This window comes from Triplophysa dalaica, chromosome 7, assembly GCF_015846415.1.
Source record: "Triplophysa dalaica isolate WHDGS20190420 chromosome 7, ASM1584641v1, whole genome shotgun sequence".
Taxonomy (NCBI): Eukaryota; Metazoa; Chordata; class Actinopteri; order Cypriniformes; family Nemacheilidae; genus Triplophysa; species Triplophysa dalaica.
The window spans coordinates 5,964,606-5,991,867 of NC_079548.1; the positions used below are offsets into that span (position 1 = coordinate 5,964,606).

The 27,262-nt window shown below is 38.2% G+C and overlaps 1 protein-coding gene across 1 annotated transcript in view; it reads right to left on the reverse strand.

Moving 5' to 3' along the window:
- Positions 1-517: 517 nt before the first annotated feature.
- The window catches only part of usp43b (ubiquitin specific peptidase 43b), a 97,283-nt gene continuing 70,538 nt past the window's right edge, over positions 518-27,262 (reverse strand). The window contains exons 9-15 of the mRNA XM_056752149.1: positions 12,874-12,977; positions 10,966-11,043; positions 10,728-10,857; positions 10,249-10,582; positions 8,379-8,537; positions 3,819-3,977; positions 518-2,794 (exon numbers count right to left, since the gene is read on the reverse strand). Coding sequence (XP_056608127.1) covers positions 1,719-2,794; positions 3,819-3,977; positions 8,379-8,537; positions 10,249-10,582; positions 10,728-10,857; positions 10,966-11,043; positions 12,874-12,977 — 2,040 coding nt within the window. The 3' untranslated portion in view covers positions 518-1,718. The remainder of the gene's footprint in view (positions 2,795-3,818; positions 3,978-8,378; positions 8,538-10,248; positions 10,583-10,727; positions 10,858-10,965; positions 11,044-12,873; positions 12,978-27,262) is intronic.

Genomic DNA, 27,262 nt, shown 5'->3' on the forward strand with positions numbered 1-27,262 from the left:
GCTGACTGACACGAAAAAAGGGGGAAATTAGTGTTGATGAATACAAATTAATAGATCAGGGTTCGTGACAATTTCACGAATTCCCGTGAGACTGTGTTGGCCATTCATAGTATAAAAACAGCATCAACATTATTTGAAAGATCTGCTCTTGTGTTTCACAGAGCAAAAAAAGAGGCATTTACATTAATGGATTTGGCAAAACGTTTATCCAAAATGACTTGCATTCCATTTAAGTTATAGCCGACAGCCACAGAAAAAAAACAAGAGACCTTTGCAAAATTATTTTCAGTTTTTCGGAATTGACCACTTATAGGTAATGTGTTTAGGTAAAATAATCCATTTAGTTTCATTCTGTTAACTGCTGACAATATTTCTCCCGAATCACTAACATAAATATTGTTTCTCTTTGCATTTCTTTTCTGGAATAAAAACTGGATTAACATGTCAATTTAACAGAAACGATGCTCTGTATTTTTACAGACCTCAAATAGCTTACTGCAAAGAAAACATGTTCATATTCATCTTTAAAGCAATACATGTATTTATTAAATAAAAAAGTAGATAACCTTGATTTTTTTCACAGTTTTCATGTATCTTGTCATGCTGTCAGTCTTTCTAGTTGCTGTTAGATGTCTTGAAGAATGATTTTGTTGATACTCAACGCAAACTGGACTGGAATGACCACCATGAATATTTGGAATCTTTATTTTTTTCCATGGCTGTATTTTATCAGCACAGTGTGTGGGATTAATAGGATTGAACCAATGAACTTTTGCAAATGAAGCTATAGAGGAATACAGCCTAGCTTTGGATTAAATGGCGACAGAATTTTCATTTTTACCTCAACGTGACCCTCTAACCACATTGATAACCATCACAAATGTGTACAGTGCATGCACATGTGTCCAGTTTTGCATAGTCCCTTCCTGCCAAAACAAACAAAATGTGCAGGGTAGTGTGAGATGCTCGGCGTTTTTAAACCGTCTCATTGTGGATATTGAGGCGAGTGACTTGCATAAGCGAATCCCTGTGTTATGTTTTAATCAGTCTAAGCCAAATGAATCGATTATATGGCGAGGTGTGCGCATGAATATTCATGTGAAAACAGGCACTGTCACCATTATACAGCAAAAAGGCACTTGCATAAATATACACCATCATTTCACTAAATACATACTTCACTAAACGGTACTTCATTTCGGAGTCCACAGACCTGTTTCTGGACAGATCCTTCAGTATTATTAGTGTTAATAAGGTTAACGTCCTGATGATATAACTCAAGATTTCAAACCATCCAAACAGGATTTTAGATTTTCACACTTAACCCTGGGTCAACATTGGTATTAAACCTTGGGTTCAGAAACATTTAATGTGTAACGAGGTTAGCACCACGTTTAACCCTGAAACCCTAAACAACCAATCAAACGCTGACTCAGTGCTTACATCATAGAATTTTGCTGTTATTAAAACAGTGTGCATCTGGAGTGCTATATTTGTATTTAAAGTTATCAACCTCATGAGAGAATGTTGACCTAGGTTTCGCAAAATTAGTGTGAAATCTCAAACCCGATCAGGACGGTCAAACATTACAGTATAAAACATTATTGTTCGCACAGGCAACACAATGAGGTCCTCTATGATCCACGAATGCAGATTTGATGTTGACAGACGCAGACCGCACGTATACAAAAATCACAATCCACAGTGTAAGTCATAATTCAGAAGCAGGATTCAGGTACAGGTCTCTGTCTGCCGAGTGATGTGCTGCTGTATCTGATTTTGTGAAGCGTTGCATAGTTGGATTTCTCTACCGCGGGCCCTTTGTGAAGCGGCACCAGTGGGCCGTTTCTTTGGAGAGACAATGTCCTTTTCAAAGTCGTGTCGAGCCTGCTCTGAATATTAGTTGAACTGTGGGCGCGTTTAATATCGCCCGTGGTTCCTGAAACCTGTTTTTCTCTGGGTTTAGTGGAGCTTTTGTGGGTATCATTGGCTTTTCTCACTTCAGTCGCCTTTCCGTTTAAAGCTCCATTGGACAGAGACGTTTTGGCTGAGCTTTTATTGGGAAGCGTTTTTCCGTAGGCCACCTCCTTACCCTTCCCATTGTGCAACTGAGTGGCCGAATGCGTCGTGCCTGAAACGCCGCCATCTTTGCACCTGCTGTCCTCGCCCTTCCCAGCAGCCACCTGTGCTTGAGTCCTGTTAGCCGCTTGGCTTCGGATCCTTTTCAATGTGGAGTCCCTGGAATGAGATGCGCTGCTGGAACCATTAGCGCTCGAACTGGTCCCATTGGGAAGGCCGTTAGGGGAACCCCGAAGCGACTTGCCAACCTGAGTGCTGTCATGCTCCTGCCTGGATAATTTCGAGCTGTTCCTGGCAGATGAGCCACCGGCTCTCGAACTGCAATTAGAAGCGATGCTGTTAAAGTCTGATGCCGGCCTGCTCTGGCCTTCAGGCAATCGAGGTGAATCTGGACCTTGATGGCTAATTCGCTCCAAGCCTCCACTTGGGGAACTGAGAGCGTCGTCTTCACGCGGCTTAGCTTTGACCTGCGAAGGACTAGCTACGATACTAACTATTGGGTCCTTGGTACAACGAGGGCGTCGACCAGACTCAAGGTACTCCACCAGCTCGTCGGTTCCTGTTTGTGCCGGGGCGGTCGATGGTTTTCGGCGGTCCTTGGAACCAAATGACCAGCGAAGCGGAAGGACTTTGCTCGTCTTTGATTTGGATTTGTTACGCATACTCACGCTCTGGCCACGAGGGGTCCTTACAAACGGCAATGAGACATTTCCATCTAAAGCAGAAAATGAGTGATATGTCAGTGATATGTGGACTTATGTAGTTTTAACACATATTCTATATGAGGTCACAGCAACCCATTTATTTTTCAACTTAATGGTGGAAAGTAAAAAATGAAGAATGAGAATGAATTTTTAAGTGGTGACATTTTTCTCAACTTCAGTAGCAATGTGGCAACTTTCATGCCAAAGTGTTATGATTAAAGTTCCTCATCCGTCCCTTGGAAATACATTAGTCTTTATTCCTATTCAAAATCGATCTTATACTTTCTAGTTTAAAGGCTCCTTAGGAGTTATTTATAGCGTGTAAGCGTCGTAATTGTAAAGGTTGAATGTCACATGACCAAAAAAAGGAGAAAATGTGAACGGCATTGTGAACAGTGATATTGATGGATTTTTTAGGTATTCAGCTAACCTAAATACGTAGTTCTCTTTTTGGGGTTTTAAATGTTCAAATGTCAGTGAGAAGAAGAAAATTGAGAACTTACCATTCAAATGTTTAGGGTCATCTTAAAAATCATTTGATCTAAAGGCACTTTTATTATGTATTTGAACTTGACAAAATTACGAGTGATCATATAACTTATTATGTTAGAAAACAAGCATTTTATATAATAAAGAGTTTTTGAAATAGATGATTTGGAGTGAATAATGAGCAAAGCACAGCCAATAAGAGCCCAGCATAGATGAGAATTACTTTAACACTGTTTAAAAAGCATCTCATGTTGAGACCTGAAGATAAAAAATGTTGATAAAATTACAATTCAGCAAATTCAGGGCAAATAGTAGCGACTTTGAAGACACTAAAAGTATAACATGGTGTTGAATTGTTTTTTAATGTCGACTTTATTGTTTTAATGAGTTTTTTAAATTATTTTTAGAAGTTAGAAAAAAACATTAATAAGGAATGAAAAAGTGATCTTAACACAAAAAAGACCGGAACTGAATTTAAAAGCCTAACAGTATAAACACAAGTGTATTGTTGTGAGGTTCAGTTGCAGACAAACAGAGTAGACTTACCAGTGTCTTCTTTAGGAGGCTCATGGATGACAGGAACGTGTGGGGTTTGAGGTTCAGGGGCTGAAGATGAGTTGGTCAGTTTGTTAGGTGGTGTAGAGATCAGATTTTCTGCGGTCAGTCTGGCGAGCCAGTGATCTGATGTCGAGGAGGAGATGGAGCCTGTGGTTTAATAAAATAACTTACTGTTAGCCAAATAAACATCTAATAGTTATAATTCTTCTGGCTTTCTGACGATAAACTGAAATGCTTGTTAAGACCACAAAGAGACATAAAATGAGGATTACCAAGCACAATAAAATACGACATAATATGTGACCCATGGACAACAAAACCAGTCTTATGGGTCAATCTTTCGAAAGTGTGATGTTTACATAATATGAAAGCTGAATGAATAAGCTTTCATTTGATTTATGAGTTGTTAGTATATGACTATATCTGACTGAGATACAACCGTTTAAAACTCTGGAATCTGGGAGTGGAAAAAAATCTAAATATTGAGAAAATGCCATTTGAAGTTGTTTATCAGGGGCACTGTGGTATGCCATCCCCTCACAAAAATTAAGTTTTTTCATAGGAAATCAATACAATCCTATGATTGTACATAATAGGAAATGAACAAAATATCTTCTTGGAACATAATCTTTAATTAATATCCAAACGAGTTTTGGCACAAAAGAAAAATCGATATTTTTGACCCACACAATGTATCTTTGGCTTTTACTAAAAATGCTCCCGTGCTATCTAAGACTGGTTTTGTGATCCAGGGTCATATATTAGCGTGAATAAAATTCATCATTATGCAGTATCACAGAATGAATGATCTCTGAGATAAAATGTAATTATTGAAATAGTCTCTCTGCAAAACACAAGAATACAACCACCAGAATAAAATTCCACCCCGCAGTTGAAGTTTATCAGCTTTCTTTCCCCCCTAAGTGTTTTCACAAAGCCAGCGGTCAGAGGGGACAACAGAGAGGGGAATTCAGCATCAAGTTAGAGAAAACAAAGCCCACCTGTCAACATTTTAATGCTTAATTTTAAAGCTTTGTTCTTAAGGAATTCTTTCTTGCAGTTCAGCCTTTCTTATTTATTTCTTAACTTTACATTCAAGGGACAAATCACCCAAAAATGTGAATTCTGTCATCATTTACATACCCTCAGGTTGTTGCAAACCTGTATATATATTTTTGTTCTGCTGAACACAAAGGAAGATATTAGGCAGAATGTCAGTAACCAAACAGATCTCATCCCATAACAGGAAAAATATATACTATGGGAGTCAACATGGGATGAGATCTGTTTGGTTACCGACATTCTTCCAAATATCTTCCTTTGTGTTCAGCAGAACAAAACAATTACAGGTTTGAAATAATCGGAGGGTGAGTAAACGAAGACAGATTTTTTATTTTTGGGTTACCTTGCACTTTAAATTTCAGATTTCCGCGACAATTTGTATTAGTTTACATATAGAAGCTTCACATTATCAATTCTGTAAGTTGTATATAAACCAAACATATTATTGAAGACTGCATGTCTTCGAAATGAATTAAAATTTCAGATACATTTCCCCCCCAAAATATGCTAATACTACTGTATTGTGAATATATGCACTGAAATTGGATTGTGGGCTGAGTTTGATACATAAACATATGAAAGAACTTCTTATTATGTTCACAATATTTGCTTAGAAGAGCAAAATATCTTAAACCAACAACTGCTGCTTTCTCTCTCTCTCTCTCTCTTAAACACACGCACACACAAGCAGTCACCTACTGTATTTTGAACCAAAATCTCTAACATGGTCAGGCTAAGATTCATTGCAAAGATAATCGACGCCGGTGAGCATGTCATACTAAGTGGCTCATTAAATTGGTCTCAGACAGCCAAATTGTGCCAAAGAAGTCCAGTGTGCAGCCCGCTTAACACTGCAGTCAAAACAGTACCTCTCTTTGCTTGACATTAAATGAAAAATGGTGAGAAGATACAATACGCTCTACCAAACAGTATTTTTGAGACAAAAAAACGCTTCTCTTATATTACTCGGGTTAAGCTGCAACATTGATGCCTTAATGTGATACATCTAAGTAGATTGAACATACCACACACCCCTGTCTGTCTAAGCACCTTTGCATTACTTTCCAACAGATATATTTGCGATAACGTCAATGCATTAACGCTCCGGGCACTATTGAGGAATTAAATTATGTACCTCTGATCGAATCAAAATGACAAACACCGAAGGTCGGTGGCAATATTGCATCAATGTAATAACCGTGCACTTCGGTTGCCATTCCTGAACTGTTGCTTGAAGCTATTCACAACAGTTCAGAGTTATCTCGACCTTTTAAAACTAATTCTGCTCGGGAATGTATCTGGTGATAAGGCTTTCTATTCCCTCAAACCTTCTGAAGGACAAACTCGTTTTCATGGCAAATTGCACATTCTGATGTTACACTGACAAAATCAGAACATAAGATAACATGGGGTTCAACATACTGTACTTTACAGAACAATTTAGAGAAACATTGATTGAGATCATCGTGCCGTTTTATAGGACAGAAGCACAACAATCAAATCCTTCAAATGTTAAAATACAGTGCTAATATGTGACCCTGGATCACAAAACCAGTCTTAAGTAGCACGGGATCCTTTTTACTAATAGACAAAATACATTGTATGGGTAAAAATTAAAGATTTTGTAAATGTCCTATCCAAATATACAAAAACGTTATTTCTGTGAGTAATATGCTATACTTAGGACGTCATTTGAACAACTTTAAAGGTGATTTTCTCAATATTTTGATTATTTTGCACCCTCAAAGTCCACATTTTCTAATAGTTGTATCTCGCCCAAATTTTGTCCTATCCTAAAAACACATATACCAAAAGAAAGCTTATTTATGCAGATGTAAAATCTCAATATCGAAATTGAATTAAAATTGACCCTTAAGACTGATATTTTGTTGTTCAGGGTCACATATAGTAAACCATAAAACATGCAAAATGTATGGGTAATAATTGTGTCTAACATTCGCATAGTTCCTTTCTGAATTGTTTGTTAACATCCGCGATTATAGACTATTCAACATATCAAACCTATTTTAATTTGCTTAAATGCACTTCGTAACCAAAGCTGTCATTGCACCTCTCATTGTTTGCTTGATGCTTTTAAACGTACCGTCGCATTTTCATTACCTGGAATTTGGTCGGACGTAATTGTGCTGTCAAAGTAGATCTGATATGTTTCATTTTACAAAAAATCACGCAGTCACACAGCCTGTGGTGTAGCAAGAAAAAACTGGGGCCATAAATGTGTGGCAGGTGACCTGATAATCACCGGCTTGTCCTTCCTGGAAGTGTTTTGTTCCGGTTGCGAGTGTGTAGCGTCGACTCTCGACTGGCGCTGAATAAATATTTCATTAGAGCATTTCTGTTCTCGTATTCAGATTCTGCACATGTGGTTCACATAGAGCAGTTGAAAAGCGTCTCAAGCTTTTCAAAAGCCCCTTGAAGGCAGCCAGCAGTTGGCTGTGTCTCTGCAGCACTCAGTTGTGATTGTAGTGGTACACATCAAGGCAACAGAGAATTCTGTGTGCACCCAGGAGGCTGAAATGTTTGCAGCTAAAGGGAGATTATACATCTAAGGATGAACTTCTGCGATGTTTGCTTAATCTAAATGACTAAAAAAGTACCAGATGTATTACATAAGTTTCTCAGCTACAGCATATACACTTAAAGTGTCAGTACACCCAAACATGAAAATCCTGTCATCATTATCTCACCCATTTCAAACCTGTGTGACTTTCTTTCTTCAGCAGAACACAAAAGAAGACATTGCGAAAAAGGTTGTTAACTGGGGCCCATTTAGTTGCATTGGTTTTGTGTCCATACACGAGAAGTAAATGGGCTCCAGTGCTGTTCGGTTACCAACATTCTTGAAAATATCTTAATTTGTGTTCTGCGGGAGAAAAAGATCAATAATTTCATTTTTGGGGGAACTACTGTATGAGTTTCAGTAAAATAGATGAAACAAAAGTAAATACATGCATTTCGTAAGTGTCCTTTTAAAAAAAACGATTAATTAAACGATAAATACTTGTCGAAGTTCACAAGCACTTTTTTTTGGTTACATGTTTGAATAACTCAGCGACAAACCTATAGTGTGATCAATAATATGGATTTATGGCAAATAATATGAATGTGCATAAAACACCATGTATAAAACGTCTTCTGCATCTCTTGAGTGTAAAGGATGTTTTTTTTTACCGCCATGAATGGTAAAATGAATGTAATGAAAAAGACCAATCGTCATTCATGATGCATTGTGAATTAGAAATTTTCCTCTTAAAAATATCCTAAAAGTGATGCTTAGAAATTTGCCAAGAAATACAAAACAATGAACAAACACACATGAACTAAACTGCTCATTAAACAACTTGTGACTTCTTATCTTAAATAAAGTTTTCTGTGTGTATATATGAGTGTACAGAAGTGTGGGGAACTCTTCCGGAAGGTTTAACTCCACACATCAGTGCTTCTCGATCAGACATGAGTGCTCACCTCGCAGGGAGCAGCTAGCGGACCAGGTTGGAATGGCGTCACGTCTCTGGTAGAAGAGGATGTATGCGGCGCGGGTGCACACTTCCCCCTCGGGCACCGGATCAACGCTGCTGTCATCGTAAGAGTACCACCGCCCGTCAACTGAATTCCTGCAGTAAGCTGCTCGAGAGATAACACACACACCATTTATTTGACATGCCTTGTATCATTTGCATTTAAAACACTCAGGGTAGCTTGGATTTATAAAGTATAAAGGATTCTTGCTTGGATTTATAAAGTATAAAGGATTCTTGCTTGGATTTATAAAGTATAAAGGATTCTTGCTTGGATTTATAAAGTATAAGATAATTTCAACTTCATATGAATCGGTAGATATGGTACAAAACTAAAGTGGGCAGATTGGTTGGCGTTGTAATGAGGCTTGAATATAGTTTTATTCCAGCAGCATGAGATGTCTACTGTTGCACGGCTGACCTTTTTTCACCTGCCTTTCAACTTTATTTCAGGTTCAGCAGCTGGCGGATCAGAAAGCTGAGGTTGCTGGACCAGCGCCTAACACCTATGATGCATACTTTCTGCTCGAAATAATTGGTGCAGAGGTTTGACAAGTGCTCCCTATTATTATCTTGCTGAAATGTGAAGCGGGGTCACGTTCCTGGAAAACTTTCAGGTACTTTTCCCAGTTTGCCTTTTCACGACTCTTGACGAGTTCGACTGTGGGCGTGGCATATTTTCGAATAAATTTCTCTCAAGCGGAGCTTTGGAAGTACACTCGACGTTTTGAAACAAAAAGATTAGCATAATTCTTTTAGTTAAAGGAGTAGGAAGCAGAGGGGAATAGACTTCATACATTCACTTGTGACCCACTGGATGAAAGTAAAAATGACTCAGAAGCTTTTGAAGACGGTGTTACTTGCCCTCATGCTCACTTATGTATATAAACTTTTTCTTCATATAAAAGTGTGACTAAACATGTAAATGATATTTTGTTCCAAAACATGCAAAAAACAACAAGATGCAACGTTAGCGACGTGACAACATATATGAATTCATTGAGCTGACTTGTATGTTTGTTTAATGTGTAAATGTGCAACATATCAACCGCTCAATACAGTCAAAATATGAACTTTTTATCACATACATGAATTGTTTAGATTCAAACGACATTTATTAATCTGCTTTATTATTATGGATGTGTGCACTTTTGGTGCTGACTGAAATTAGATAAGGATGAGGCATTTTACTATAAATGTATTTAGTAGTGTTCATCTGAAGAAACACTCCTATACTGTACATCTGGAGTGTCATGAGTGAGTATATTATGAAAATTTTCACTTGCCAAAACTTTTACTAAAGGGGTTACATGGCGCGAATACGTGTTATCTGTATTTTTGGTGTGTTATAAGTTGCCCATGAATGTATAAGATACGTAAAATGGCAAAAATTAAAGTGTCGGAACAGAAGATGCATTCTATCTAAAAGCGAATGCTCACCCAGACCTGCCTGAAAGCCTCGTGTAACCACACCCCCACAAATCTACGTCAGTTCATGGTATGATTTGACTTAGACCACCCAAATGTATACCCAAGTAAGATGGGTGTACCAGTCAGTACAATTGCTTTGAACCTGATATTCCTAATATGGTAAGACGCGTTACATTTCCGTCACACGCTTGCAGTATTCGACCAATCACTATGCAATGCAGCACATTGCATAACTTCTAAAACAAACGATAATAGTCATTTTAGCCGTGTCATATGACCCCTTTAAATCATCTTTACTAGCACTTGATCCCATGTACTCGAATTAACCACAACAAATTTGATTTCAAAATCTAATTTTACACTTCCAAGCTATCCGTTTCTCATACCCGTGTAGTGGCCTCCGTGCATGCCTCCGTGATGGTTACACACGGCGTACAGGTCGTACAAGACATCTGCCGCTGGTCTGCTGCTCTCGGACTGTTGTTTAGAGCCAGATGGCAGCCGGGCGCCTGTGCTCCTCTTGACCACGTGCCGGCCCATATCGAGACCCGCGAGGGGGAAGTGGACCTGCGTGGAGAGCTTGTTGCGCTTCTCTCCCACCTGCCGGAAGCGTTTGAGATGGAGGATGAGGATGTCGGGGAGCGTCCAGAGACTCAGCTGCACCATGCCCTGCTGGAGCTGCTTACAATGAGGGCACTTCCATGCGTCGTCTGGGGCCAACTGAGCAAACATGAGTCACGTCAGGTCATGTCATACAAAGATTGTCATCTCCTAAACAAGTACAACCCACTAAAACACAAATTCATTTTTCGTATCTAACAAAACGACAATCGTCAGTGTTGTGTTTATATTGTGTGTTTCTTACTTGTTCTTCTTTGGTGTACATCTCGAAACACTCGTCCAACGTGCAGCTGTGTTGCTGAACGTGATGTTGCTGTTGAGCTCGAACGCTTTCCGAATCTTTTACCACCTCCTCCTGGATATTACCAAACAGGCTACACAGACAGATGACCTTGGGTCATTGCTTTGTTGGCTTTAGAATGAAGTGCATACAGATTACACAGACTCATTCTCATGTTTGTATAGGAAGTTAATGATGTTACCAGTCTTTGATTCGGTGCTCCCACTCAACAATGAGCTTCACGTGTGGAGGTCCACCTGAGCCAGACAGCTTCAAAGCTCTGGGATGAAAGAGATATAACAGAGAATCATCTTGCATACATGAACATATCATGCATGACTGACCTTAATAAAAACAAGCAATGAAAAATAGATTGTGTATCAGGAATTTCATGATGAAGATGAACGTTATTGTCGATGAGAAATTCATCTCCATTGTATTCAAGCAGATGGAGGGAAATATGGAAATGCACCCTCATCTACAATAGAACAACGTGTCCAAATGTTGAATAGCAAATAGGAATCACATGTCAATCATGTCTGTTCTTTTAGCGTAAGAAAGCAAAATGTTGGGGTGGTGTGACATGATATATTTAAACACGGATTTTGACTCTGGTTTAGATTTGAGCCAGAAAAACCTTGAACCGTCTAAGATCATATGTTTCTACCTCCTATCTTAGTTTAGACATTTCCAATTATATCACAATTATTGTACATATGGCTTTTAATTCAGATGACATGGTCAGGGCAGAGGTTGTAGCACAAGTATAAAACGTTAAATATATACACGTAAAAATATATATGTTTAGGTAACTGACGAAACTGACATTAATGTTACAGTTGGGCTAAATTTTGACAGTTATTGATGACGTAGAGCGAGAACACGAACACGCAAGACCGCTGAAGAACGCATATTGAGAAGCGGACATGGAGCAAGAAAACTAGTTGTAAACGCAAAAACAACTAAAATAGCGGTACATCACTGATTTACACCACACACAAAGAAGCATTGCGAAAAAAAAAAAAACTCAAACAAACAAGCGGCTCTGTCTAAATCATGTACAAAACTGTATCACACATGTGCTACACTGGCAAATTCATTCTTTGCACAAACATATTTTTTCCAAGCATAGGCTCAGGTTGAGTGAAAATCCTACAAAAAACTATTAACAGTTACAGCATGTATAATGTTTTTTATAATAATGCTGCATTTAACCAAAACACATTAATGTAAAAACTTGATCCTTAACCAACTTCAAAATTTTACACGTAGCGTGAATAGAAAGCATAGCCCAGGCACCAATTTTGGCAAGGTGGGATTTTCTGGCTTTTTCCATGAGGACCAGATGAGATAAATGTATTGTTTGCTTTCAGAAATTATAAAGCATCTAAAAAGATCAGTTAACTATCCAACAAACCGTACAGTGAGCTCAATATGTAAACAAAATAAATATTTCTTGGATAAAAAACAAGAAACAAACCAAAAACTGCCAAATTTCCTTTAGATCATTTTCCAAAGACCCATTATTGGGAGCGTGATGAATAGACTAAATGAATTTCCACAACAGCGAGTGAGTGGATGAAGACTTGACTTTAACATTATCTGTAATACTGCAGGTGTCTGAGATTATGAAGCATGCATAAATAATTAAAACGCCTCATGTTGACCAGCCGCGCCAAATGACATGATTTCATTACGAGAGTTGATAAAGCAATGACTTTATTTCCCCATGTGTGCTTTCAAATAATAATGAACATCATGATGGCCGTGACATTTTTATGGGGTGTTACACATTGTTGGCAGCACATGATGCAGGTGGATTCTGACGAATATTTCAATGCGCATAACATTACAAATCCACTGTTAGCAGGGTTCTCTATATGGTCTCATATAGTCTGGATTCAAGCTGAAGTTCTTGTGAAATGTTTAACTGAATTTGTGCTTTATTTGGAACATGAAGCGTAATGCAATAATAATGGATTAAAGTTATATTTTCTTCCGAACCCAAGGCGAATGGCTTCCAAACCTTCATCCGCACTGAATTGTTGTTATTGATTCCCCTCGGAAGGATGAAGATATCACACACACACATATGCACACAGAATATTACCTGTCCACCGCAGGGTGGAGAAGTGGCCTTCCATCTTGAGGATTTAGGTAACTGTAAGAAGCAGATCCCCCAACAACACGGATCCTGAACAGCACCTTGAAATTCTGATAAAAAGGATTTTAGAGACGTTAGCAGGAAAAGAGCAATAAACATAAAGAATTCCTTTTGATTTTTTATTCGTCTCTGTGATGGAGATTGTCAAACTACATGATGCAAGGACTCCCAAATATGATGAATCTTTTGTGAGGACCCTCCTCCTAAAATACATATTCATCTATATATATATATTATATATATAACATATTAAAAAATTGGTTAAAAGAAGAGTCAAGTTGAATGTATAAATCTGAAGAGATCAATTTTCAATTCAAATGTATTTTGTCCTGTAATTTTCATTACATCTTCTTTACAAACAACAAACTGTAGTGAGAAAAACTCACTATAAAAAAATTCTGGAAAGCATGCATAGAGCAAGAAAGAAGCGAACACTGGAACACTAACACACCATATTACTTTTTTACCTTTTCAACTTTACAGTATGAAACATCAAGACAGTGAGGCACTGACAGATGACAAGAATGAGAGGACTCTTTAAACTATAAGAAATAAAAAAGAACTCCTTTGTCTTGCTGAATTTCACCAAGCCTGGGCAAAAATCATGTTTTGGGTCATCTCTCTTTAAGGACGAATGAAAAGGCTTCATTTTAAAGCCGTCGATCTCAACCGTATTCTTAAACCTGGCAACATCTTGATGATTACAATTGAGCGTATTTTAATACATGCTGGCCCGGTTGCACAGACACTGCTTAGCTGAATCCTGGACTATACCTTAATTAAATTAAGATATTTATGTTGCTTTTATAAAAATGCCTTAGAACAGTGGTTCTCAAACTTTTCAGATCAAGTACCACCTTTTATCAAATTTCTTGTTCCAAGTACCACCTCATGACCGGCATAGAAAATCACACAAATAAACACTCAAATTAATAGTAGAGCTGTAAATCCTTACTTGCTTCATGATAAGACACACCTCATCCTCCAATTCTAATGTATTATAATAATACAACACTACACAACACTTTTTAATCCAGCTAGTTCAAGTAAGTCAGCAGTAATAGTGGACACAAAACACTTTTGTGTAGTGCACTGTAAACAGGTCTCTGTCTTATGGGGAATTAATTAACTTTGTTGGGACTTGCAGAAAGATAACACGCCTATATTAAAGACAGACATTTAAAGCATAATATTTAAGACAGAGAATAAGTATAAAAAAGCAATATATATTAGGGATGGACAATAAATGATCGGCTATATCGGAATCGGACGATAAATGGTCATTTTTTTATGTTATCGGTCTGTGCCGATAATAACATTTATGCCGATATATTAAAGCTGATAAATCCTAAATCATTTCCTCTGGTTAACTACTTCATCTGCAGGCTGCTCACAGTAAAAATACAGTACAGTATTGTCTTTCTGTCGTGATCATTCACTTACTGCTGTTATCAAAACATTGTTGATGTAGATACAGTATGTAGATTAGGGGTGGGCGATCTAGAAAAAAAATTCAAATCACGATTTTTTCCAGATAGATCACGATTCACGATTTTATCGCGGTTCTTCTTCAAGTTGGTTTTAAGACTATTTTGCAAATTAAAGGGGCTTCAATACAGCCAAACTAAGTCCCCATATAAAAATATACTCTTTACCATTTATATTTTGAAGAATATTTTAATCAAGTCAATATTAAATGCAAGTGCAAGACCATAAATCAGCTGTTAGCAAAAAACTTTACATTTTGAATTTTGTTTTTCATCTTGTTGCGGCACTCGGAGTAAAGCTGTGGAATGGGCGTGGAGGATAAATATTTTTGGCTGGGTATTTCGTAACGTGGATCCACGACTTTGAGCAGTTTTTTAAAGCCCTCATTTACCAATGTCTTTATGGGAATCATGTCTTTGGCCAGTAAAATGCGACCGCGTCAGTGACATCTTTCCAGCGCTTGTTCATTCTGTCATACTGATACGTGTTTTTTTTCCTCAAATGCTTCTTTCGCTAAAGTCGTTGTTTAAGCCTTTTAGTTTCCGTGTGCTTGGTTGTACCTGATTTACTCGCGTGGGATCCCTTTATAATTTGACTGTCGGCATACTCTTTCAGTCCCTTTTATTTTGAGGTGGTTAAAAAGGTTCGTTGTGTTACCTTACGACGCTCGAATCTTATCATTGCCACATTTGCAAATAACTGTTGTTTGGGCCGTGTCAGTTGGGGAAAACCCAAACCATTTCAATATTACTGATGTAGAATTTTTTTAGGGACCAAGTCCTCCGTGTTTCCCTCCATCTTCACTGACCGCGTCACTTAATCTTACTGAATTCACAAGCAACGTATACGAGCTTGTTAACATGGCGCAATCTATCGCAAGTATGTTGACGAATTCTATAGAACAGCACTATATAGGACGATTTAACGATTTTCCCGAAAAAGTGGACCGTGCAGTCATTATAATCGTTCGCGATCTAATATCGTCATATCGCACACCCCTAATGTAGATACAATGAATGTGTAAATTATAGGTACAAAAGCATATTGTTTGAGTTCTTTCTGCTTTGACACCTGTCAGACATGTGGCTATTGAAATAAATATTTTGGAAGAACATCTTTAATTTGTTGATTAAATATACCAGAAAAGTTTGAAAGTTAAAGAATCATTAACTAGTGTAAAGTAGGCTTGGTACATGATTTTGAGGGGAAAAAGAGAACTAATGGTTACCTTCTTTTCCACATTGAATGTTTTCAAATAAAATCAGTTGTCCAATTTTTGCCTTTTGTTTCAGTTTTCAGAATTTTATATTAATATTTCGATAGTGTATATCGGCCAATATATCGGTTATCGGCTTCCAATGTTAAAGAATTAGCGGTTGACGTTATCGGCCAAAATGTACATTTCAGTGCATCCCTAATATATAAATATACTGTATATATATATATATAAACATCAGAGAACAGCTTTATTTAACAAACAGATATCAAGATCAGATTATAAATGGGACAGGTGTGTTATAAGGTGGCGCTTATAGAGTCTTTTTTAAGTATCTTGTTTTCTAGTCTATAAGACTCATACTGCAGCAGGTCTTGTTAAAATGGTGTGTCAAAACTATGGCAACATTGATTTAACCTCGAGTGGATGCAGACGCGTGTTAAATTAGCGATTAACAGCAATAACAACAGTTTAAAACAGCAGTTCAAGTGCAGAAATACACAATAAGCTTAATTTACATGCAGCTCATCAGAAGAGAGAGTGAGAGACTCACAAGCGTTTGTCTGCTCCCGCTCTGTGTAATTCATACAACAAACAGGTAAAATTGCATATAGGCTAAATAAGACGTATACCGTATTTATCGATCATCTATATTTTTTAAATTGTATTTAAAACACGAAATGAATATATAGACGTTTTAATTTCCAGTCGTGTCACGTACCACTAGGGGTCTCTTCAAGTACCACTACTGGTAAGCGTACCACAGTTTGAGGACCACTACCTTAGATCAATACATTACTGGTGTGCATCTCAAGACAAAATAATGGCACTCATATATTTTAAAATACTTCAGGGCAAGTTATATAAAGTTAAGACAGGTGGTCACACGTATGTTTTAGTCTGGGACTTAAGCCTTATCTGTGAAACCGGTCCGTTGTGTCCTATTTAAAGTTATTCTAAATCATATTGAGACTTTGAAGGGGGAAGTTAAGCTAGTAACACTGCAGTACTCTCACAGTCCCAAAGGGCTCCACAAACATGATGTTAATGATGCTAAATGTATAGAGAACTTTAAACTGACTGGTGTTTTATAAAACACCCAGCAGGGGGCAGCTTATAACTATAAAAACCCTACAAGTAGAAAACTTTCCATAGAAAGCCATAGAAACTTTTGAGATCTGATAATGTCATCAGGCCCCTAAACCTTTCGTGAAACATCATCTTCATTTGTGACCCTTGTGTTTTTCTTGTGATATCCATTTTGCATAAAGTTTTTAGTGGGCTTGGCAAAGGATCCCCACACTTCATATAGTATCAAGTGACCAGCTGCTGAGAGCTACAGCCAGCAAATCACTTCTGAGGATCCGATTTCAGCCTCGCCGGACAAAAAAATTGAAAACAAAGAAATCTGAGAAACGGAGATGAGGCTCTTCTGTTTAGATCCATATTATCAGATTCAATATTTCTGCTATACAATAATCTTATATAAGTATGAAGTATGTTTGAGGTAATAGACATAATCAAGAACACGCATACTGCTGAAAACATGTATGAAACTTGATTAAATCATGAAGTATCTGCACGAAATGTTCATAAATATATTTCAGGGAAAAAACATGTGATAATCGCATAAACAATTAAAGCTGCAAGCAGCCTTTAAGCGGGTTTCGAGTATTTGCGCCATTCAATGGAGCAGTGCATCCACGAACAGGCTAAGGGGTCAAACCCCAACAAACCCACGACGGATCAAAGTCCCACACACACAGAAAAGTGATAGAAATTATCAGTATTAGCTCACAGATGCGTTGCATGCTTACACACTCATGACTAGCTGTTTTCTCTCGATAAAACAACAAAATAATCTAATTCAAAGTTGGTTGGTGTCAGGTGTCATAAAATACTGCCTGCAGGCATAGCCTTTGTCCCCTAGCAGGATTCCATCATAGTCACCTGTATAATAGAAACATGCAGTTCTGTTAGGCCCAAGATTAGTAATCTATTTAGTTTGTAAAGTCTCTTTGACTTGCCACGTTTAAATAATGTGCATAACTCTCTAGGATACTTGGGTCGTGCACAGAGCCTGGCCATTTCGCTACCACATTGATACTATGATATATAGTCACACACCATCTAAGAGATTTGTTTTATAATTGAATACATTCCCTTGAATAATTATCAAACTAAATGTTATGAATCTCACCTTCACATTTATACTGTGAACCCCATTTTGGGCCACAAAATCCCCTTCATTGTGGCCTGGGGGTGCCTTGATGGCAATGTGTGTGCAGTCTATGGCACCAATCACATTAGGGAAGCCGGGAGACAATCGCGTCATATTAACTGGCATGGCCATTTTTTAATCTCTATTGATAAATTATAATGTGCCTGCAATAGAGAATTTTTAAATTGCTTGAAAATCATAGAACTAGTTAGCAAAAGTCAGTTTTAAACCCCATCACCGATAACTCGTGAACCTTTTGTTTGACATCAATGCATCAAGAGGCAAAGTTGTTCAGAATGAAGAGGAGGACTATCGAATGATATCATTAGTTTGTGTAAATGTCAAATGTCATATGATACACAATTGTTTAAAAATGAGATGCATGTCAACATACTGTTTTAGCGCCACCTAGTGTCCAAACGCCACCTTCTTTTGTAGATGACCTTGGAGTGATGGTCTACACATATCATCTGAGCCCCATGATGATATGTTAAGCCGTTCTGGATTTATGGCCATTTTAATGTGATAGGCTCAGCCCATTTTAAGTTTTGCGTCCCTAAGCAACGGTGAAAGAAAATTTCAACTTTTTTTCAATGATTATTTACATTCACACTCCACAGAAGTCATCTGCATTGGTTTGGTTCCGATCGGTTGAAAAACCAGGAACTAGTTCGCGACAGTAGGTTTTTGACATCATCAGCGATAACTCACGAACCGTTTGATCGACAGAAGAGTGTCCAGAGGCAAAGTTGTTCAGAATGAGAAGAGCAATCTTATGATACCAATAGTTTCTGTATATGTCAAATGTCACGTGATACAGAATTGATCATGCACTCCAAAAGCGCTATTTCGCCCCCCGGTGGCCAAATGAGTTCACATTTCTTACAGACCTTAAAGACCGTGAGACGAATAAGCCCAGCGAGTGTCGTTTTGATCGGCCTCCGTTTACCCGGTCTAATGAGTGCTCAAACTTCATTGGCCGATGGCAGACATGTTTTTTGAGAAACGCCAAAGTCCTTTTATATAGTCAAGGTTCATGACACAAAGACACACCATACCAAATAATATGTCGATCGGGCAAACGGTTGCGTAGTTATAGCCCTTTTCGAGTTCTTTGCTATTATAGCGCCACCTAGTGGCCAAATACCGAGTTTTTTTTATTGTAACCCCGGACTGAGAATCTACACATATGGTCTAAGCCCCGTGAAGATATCTCTAACCATTCTCTAGGTATAGCCATTTTAATGAAATAAGCCACTTCCGGGTTTGACGTTTTGATGCCCCCTAGCGACCCTGAATCGAAATTTCAACTTTTTTTCAATGAATATTTACATTCACACTCCACAAAATTTTTCAGCGTTGGTTTGGTTCCGATCGGGCAAAAATCCAGGGACTAGTTCATTTTTTATTTTTTTCATAAAATGCAAATTAGCGGAAAAATTTGCATACCGGAAATGAAATCGGAGATATACGTTTTTTAAGTTTTGAGCCAATGATTACACTGATATAAGACACTTGGGTGTGCGACAAACGGTTTAGGAGTAACGAGCCCAAACGCGTTCAGCATCGCTGTAGCGCCACCTATGGGCCGATTTGGCTGGGTCAATGTATCTGAGTAACCTGCACAGATACAACCAACTGACCAAGCCTCAAGTTTCTACGACTTACGGTTTGGGCTGGGCGACCGGTTCTATGGCGGAAAAATAATAATAATAAGAATAATTAAAGCTGCAAGCAGCATTTAGCGGGTTCGAGCAGTCTAAGGCCTCTATTGGCCTTGCCATTGTCAACTAGGCTCAGGAATGGCACCGTAACAAATCCACAACGAATGACACTCTTCCACACCAAGAAATATGACAGAAACGGTTGGTAACTTTTAATACAGACCATGCATGCGTACACTCGTATGCAAAAACGGGCGTAAACCGATAATACCAAAGGGACGAATGCAATAAACCATTTCTCATGTCTCTATGATGATTTGTTGCAGAGATAGAGATCTTGCTAAACGGTTGCTAAGCTAACCTGTTCGGTTGCCATGGGTGTCAATTAATACCTGTCAATTAATAACACATCAAACCACAAGTCAAACGAACCAAGCCCCGTGTCTTTATAATATTCTACTGCAGAGATGTAGGTCTGGCTAGACGATTGCAAAAAATAATCTGTTTGGTTGCTAAGGGCGTGGCTTGGCAGCTGTCAATTGATAAAGAATGAAGCCATTAGCAAAACAAAGCAACTCCTGTGTCTCTAAAACATTCTATTGCACATATATAGGTCTTTTTTTTAATACAATGCACATTCTTCAAAATAGCTTATTTTGTGTTCTGAAGAATTGATAAAAAATACGACCAATTTAAATAGATAATTGATTCACATTCATGGTCTGCAACAATATTCCAGAAGACCTTGCCATTTAAGTGATGCTTATTTGGTTGAGTCTGGTGACTCTGAAGGCCATTGGAGTACAGTGAGCTCATTGTCATGTTCAAGAAACCAGTTTGAGATCATTTGAGCTTTCTGACATGGTCGATTTTTTTTACTGCTGGAAGTAGCCATCAAAACATGGACATGGTTGGCAACAATCCTCAGGTGGTATGTGTTATCTAATATATCCCATACCATATATCCAATTGTTTCTCCATTTTGATGCTCGGTTTGAACTTCAGCAAGTGTGTTTACCACGTCTAGAAGCCAAAATGGATTGAGTTTATGCTATGTGACTGGCTGATTAGCAATTTGACTAGCAAATGATGTATTTATTAAAGACAAGTTTAAAATAGTAATTTTAAATGTATGATATTTCACCTTTTTGACTGTTGTGAAGGCATGCCTCTTCCGATAAGAATCACATGTTGCATGCTTGTTTTGTGTCATAATATGTATAATAGAACTTAATGGCAAGTCAGTTGGATTAATTATTAAGGAGTGGTGACCTTCACCACACTCGTTTCACGCTAATATAATAAAGGACCCTGTTATGGTCACAAAAAAAAAAACTCAACATGTTTTTGATGATTATTGACCTAGAGAGTCCAGAGAAATGTACTGTGGTGGAAATTTTGTAATTGCTTGAAAATCCTTGAACAAGTTTGCAAAAGTAGGTTTTATACATCATCACCAATAACTCACAAACCATTTGATAGACATCAATGGTTCAAGAGGCAAAGTTGTTATGAATGAGGAGATCTATCGTTTGATATCAATAGTTTGTGTATTAGTCAAATGTCACATGACACAAAGTTGTCCAGGCCACCAAAATACATGTACATTTTGCCTTTTTTAATGTTTTAGCGCCACCTAGTATCCAAACGCCACCTTCCTTTGTATGTGACCTTGGAGTGATGGTCTACACATATCATCTGAGCCCCATGATGTTATGTTGAGCCGTTCTGGATTTATGGCCATTTTAATGTGATAGGCTCAGACAATTTTAAGTTTTGGCGTCCCTAAGCAGCGGTGAAAGAAAAATTTCAACTTTTTTTCAATGATTATTTACATTCACACTCCACAGAAGTCATCTGCATTGGTTTGGTTCCGATCGGTTGAAAAACCAGGAACTAGTTCGCGAAAGTAGGTTTTTGACATCATCAGCGATAACTCACAAACTGTTCGATTGACAGAAGTTGTTCCAGAGGCAAAGTTGCTCAGAATGAAGAGTACTATCATATTATAACCATAGTTTGGGTAAATGTCAAATATCACGTGATACACAGTTGTGCATGCACTCCAAAAGCGCTATTACGCCCCCCGGTGGCCGAATAAGTTCATGTTTCTTACACACCGTCAGGACCATGAGACAAATAAGCCCAGTGAGTGGCGTTTTGATCGGCCTCCGTTAACCCGGCGTAATGAGTGCTCAAACTTCATCGACCAATGGCGGCCATGTTTTTTGATATACGCCAATGTCCATTTAGATATTTATGTAGAATGAGACAAAGACACACCATACCAAATAATAAGTCAATCGGGCAAACTGTTGCGTAGTTATAGCCATTTTCTAGCTCATTCAAATTATAGCGCCATCTAGTGGCCAAACGCCACTGTTTTTTTATTGTGACCCCGGACTGAGGGTCTACACATGTGTTCCAAGCCCCATGAAGATATCTCAAACAGTTCAGGAGTTATTGTCATTTTTGCTAAATATGTTACTTCCGGTTTGGATGTTTTAGCGCCACCTAGCGACCGTGAATTGAAAATTGAACTTTTTTTTAATAATTATTCATATTCACACTCAACAGAATTCATCAACGTTGGTTTGTTTTCGATAGGGCAAAAATCCAGGGACTAGTTCATTTTTTTTTTTTTTCATAAAATGCTAATTAGCGAAAAATCTATAATGGCGGAAATGAAATCGGAGATATACGTTTTTTAAGTTTTGAGCCAGTGATTACACTGATATAAGACACTTGGGTGTGCGACAAACGGTTTCGGAGTAACAAGCGCAAACGCGTTTGGTATTGCTATAGCGCCACCTATGGGTCGATATGGCTGGCTCCGTGTATCTGAGTAGCGACAAGGACTACTACCATCTGACCAAATCTCAGTTCTGTCGGCCTTACGGTTTGGGCTGCAGTATCAGTTTTATGGCAGAATAATAATAAGAAGAAGAATAATAAAACCAACAAATACAATAGGTTTCTAGCCCTTCGGGCTCGAACCCTAATTAAAGCTGCAAGCAGCCTTTAAGCGGGTTTCGAGTATTTATGCCAGTCAATGGAGCAGTGCATCCACGAACAGTGTAAGGGGTCAGACCCCAACGAACCCACGACGGATCAAACTCCCACCAACACAGAAAAATTATAGAAATTATCAGTTTCAGCTCAAAGAAGCGTTGCATGCTTACACACTCATGACTAGCTGTTTTCTCTCAATCAAACAACAAAATAAACTAATTCAAAGTTGGTTGGTGTCAGGTAATGGTATCATAAAATACTGCCTGCAGGCATAGCCTTTATCCCCTAGCAGGATTCCATCATAGTCACCTATATAATAGAAAAATGCAGTTCTGTTAGGCCCAAAATTAGTAATCCAGTTAGTTTGTAAAGTCTATTTGACTTGCCACGTCCAAATAATGTGCATAACTCTCCGATACTTGAGTCGTGAACAGAGCCTGGCCATTTCGCCACCAGATTTATAATGTGGAACATAGTCACACACCATCTAAGAGATGTGTTGTATAATTGAATACATTCCCTTGAATAATTATCAAACTAAATGTTATGAATGTTTACTGGCATGGTCATTTCATAATCTTTATGATCAATTATAATGTACCTGCAATAGAGAATTTAGAAATTGCTTAAAAAAATCAAAGAACTAGTTAGCAAAAGTCAGTTTTAAACACCATCACCGATAACTCGTGAACCGTTTGTGTGACATCAATGGATCAAGAGGCAAAGTTGTTCAGAATGAAGAGGAGGACTATTAAATGATATCATTAGTTTGTGTAAGTGTCAAATGTCATGTGATACACAATTGTTTAAGATATGAGATACACGTCAATTTTGCCATTTTTACTGTTTTAGCGCCACCTAGTGTCCAAACGCTACCTCCTTTTTTTACGTGACCTCGGAGTGATGGTCTACACATATCAACTGAGCCCCATGATGATATGTTAAGCCCTTCTGGATTTATGGCCATTTTAATGTGATAGGATCTGCCCATTTTAAGTTTTGGCGTCCCTAAGCAACGGTGAAAAGAAATTTCAACTTTTTTTCAATGATTATTTACATTCACACTCCACAGAAGTCATCTGCATTGGTTTGGTTCCGATCGGTTGAAAAACCAGGAACTAGTTCGCGAAAGTAGGTTTTTGACATCATCAGCGATAACTCACGAACCGTTTGATCGACAGAAGCATGTCCAGAGGCAAAGTTGTTCAGAATGAGAAGAGCAATCTTATGATACCAATAGTTTCTGTATATGTCAAATGTCACGTGATACAGAATTGTTTATGCACTCCAAAAGCGCTATTTCGCCCCCCGGTGGCCAAATGAGTTCACATTTCTTACAGACCTTAAAGACCGTGAGACGAATAAGCCCAGCGAGTGTCGTTTTGATCGGCCTCCGTTTACCCGGTATAATGAGTGCTCACATTTAATTGACCGATGGCAGACTTGTTTTTTGAGATACGCCAAAGTCCTTTTATACAGTCAAGGTTCATGACACAAAGACACACCATACCAAATAATTAGTCGATCGGGCAAACGGTTGCTTAGTTATAGCCCTTTTCGAGTTCTTTGCTATTATAGCGCCACCTAGTGGCCAAACACCGAGTTTTTTTTATTGTGACCCCAGACTGAGGGTCTACATATATGGTCTAAGCCCCGTGAAGATATCTCAAACCGTTCTCTAGGTATAGCCATTTTAATGAAATAGGCTACTTCCGGGTTTGACGTTTTGATGCCCCCTAGCGACCCTGAATCGAAATTTCAACTTTTTTTCAATGAATATTTACATTCACACTCCACAGAATTTATCAGCGTTGGTTTGGTTCCGATCGGGCAAAAATCCAGGGACTAGTTCATTTTTTTTTTTTTTCCTAAAATGCAAATTAGCGGGAAAATTTCCATACCGGAAATGAAATCGGGGATATACGTTTTTTAGGTTTTGAGCCAATGATTACAATGATATAAAACACTTGGGTGTGCGACAAACGGTTTAGGAGTAACGAGCGTTAACGTGCGCAAACACGCTTTTCATCGCTGTAGCGCCACCTATGGGCCGATTTGGCTGGGTCACTGTATCTGAGTAGCCTGCACAGATACAACCAAATGACCAAGTGTCGAGTTTCTACGACTTACGGTTTGGGCTGGGCGACCGGTTTTATGGCGGAAAAATAATAATAATAAATATAGCTGCAAGCAGCAATCATCGGGTTCGAGCAGTCTAAGAGGACTAAGGTCGACTGCCTTTGCCAACTACGCTAAGGAATCGCACCATAACACATCCACTACGGATGACACTCTCCCACATCAAGCAAAATTACAGAAATGGTCAGCAAAGGTTAATACCTTTCTAGTTCTGTGTGCTTAGCAATACGCATGCTAACACTCATATGCAAAAAACAGTTGTAAACCGTTAATACCTGAGGGACGAGTGAAATGAACCAATTCTCATGTCTCTACGATGTTCTGTTGCTGAGATAAATATCTTGCTATAAGGTTGCTAAGCTAACCTATTTTGTTGCATCATGGCAGCTGCCAATTGATATTAAACTAAGCCACAATTGAAACGAACCAAGCCCCGCGCCTCTACGATATTCTACTGCAGAGATGTAAGTGTGGCTAGGCGGTTGCTAAAATAATCTGTTTGGTTGCTATGGGCTTGGTTTATCACCTGTCATATTATACTACACGTATACATTTATAAAACGAACAAACTCCCGTGTCTCTATGACATTCTATTGCAGAGATATAGGAACTTTTGTTAATAAGATGCACATTCTTCAAAATAGCTTCTTTTGTGTTGTGACAATTTATTATTGATTTACAAAAATAAGACCACCTTAAATTGATACATTGATTCACATTCATGGTCTTCAATAATATTCCAGAAGGCTGTGCCATTTAAATGATGCTTATTTGGTAAACACAAATATATCCTATTTCTCCACCATTTTTATGTTCATTTTGAACTTCAGGAAGTCATGTTTACCATGTCTAAATGCCTAAATGCATTGAGTTGCTGCCATGTGACTAGCTGAGTAGCAATTTGGGTTTACATGCAATTAAACTGGTTTTATCAAATAAAGGTGTGTTGTATATATATATATCAACACAGCATCATAAAAGCAGCCAGACATGTGCTATATTTATAGATGTGTAAATATGGAGCAACGTTTAATGTGTAATACATTATATTTCTAACACTGTCTTCCTGTGAGACACATTTCATTCCACACACATGCACAGTCTTACTCACACACGACACACAGAACTAGACAGTACACGCACACTCTTATTATACAGAGAGACATAATATCTATAAATACACACACACAAACAAACAAAGAACATGAAATACATAAACACGTATGCACATATAATACACACTGCAGTTTAAAAGACAGCAAAGGCATTACAGTGGACAGTGAACAAAGCCGCAAAAATAATTTTTCAAGGCAACAGGCATTGTGATCTGGTGACTCTAAAAAACCCATTGAAATTAATGATATTTCACCTTTCTGACTGTTGTGAAGGCATGCCTCTTCCGACGACCTTCACATTTTGCATGCTTTTTTTGTGTCATAATATGTATAATAGTACTATATGGCAAGTCAGTTGGATTATTCATTAAGGAGCAGCAAGCTTTCAGGTAGACTTTTGAGGTTAATATAATAAAGGACCCTGTTATGGTCACATTTATGAAAAAGTTCAACATGTCTTTGATAATTATTTATCTAGAGAGTCCAGAGAATTGTACTGTGGTGAAAATTTTGAAATTACTTGAAAGACCTAAAATTAGTATGCTAAAGTATGTATTTAACATCATCACCAATAACTCGGGAACCGTTTGATTGACATCAATGGATCAAGAGGCAAAGTTGTTCAAAATGAGGAGACCCATCATATGATTTCAATAGTTTGTGTAAATGACAAATGTCACGTGATACACAACTGCTTAAGCAATGAAATACGCAACAATTTTACCATTTTTACTGTTATAGCGCCACCTAGTGTGCAAACGCCACGTTATTTTGTAGGTTAACTTGGAGTGATGGTATACACATATTTCCCGAGCCCCATGATGATATGTTAAGCCGTTCTGGATTCATGGCCATTTAAATCTGATAGGCTCCGCCCATTTTAAAATGTTGGCGCCCCTAAGCGACCGTGAAAGGAAATTTCTGCTTTTTTTCGATAATTATTAACAATCACTTTCCACAGAAGTCATCTGCATTGTTTTTGTTCCGTTAAGTCGAAAAACCAACGACTAGTTCGCGAAAGTTGGTTCTAGACATCATCTGCGATAACTCACAAACCGTTTGATCGACAGAAGTGGTTCAAGAGGCAAAGTTGCTCAGAATAAGGAGAGCTATTATATGATACCATTAGTTTGGGTATATGTCAAATGTCACGTGATACACAATAGTTTAAGCACTCCTAAAGCGTTATTTCGCCCCCCGGAGGCCAAATGAGTTAACATTTCTTACAGACCTTAAGGACCTTGAGATGAATAAGCCCAGCGAGTGTCGTTTTGATCGGCCTCCGTTTACCCGGTGTAATGAGCGCTCAAAATTCATTGGCCAATGGCGGCCATGTTTTTTGACATACGTCAATGTCCTTTTAGATATTCATGAAGCATGAGACAAAGACCCACCATACCAATTATCAAGTCATTCGGGCAAAGGGTTGCGTAGTTATAGCCCTTTTCTAGCTCATTCAAATTATAGCGCCACCTAGTGG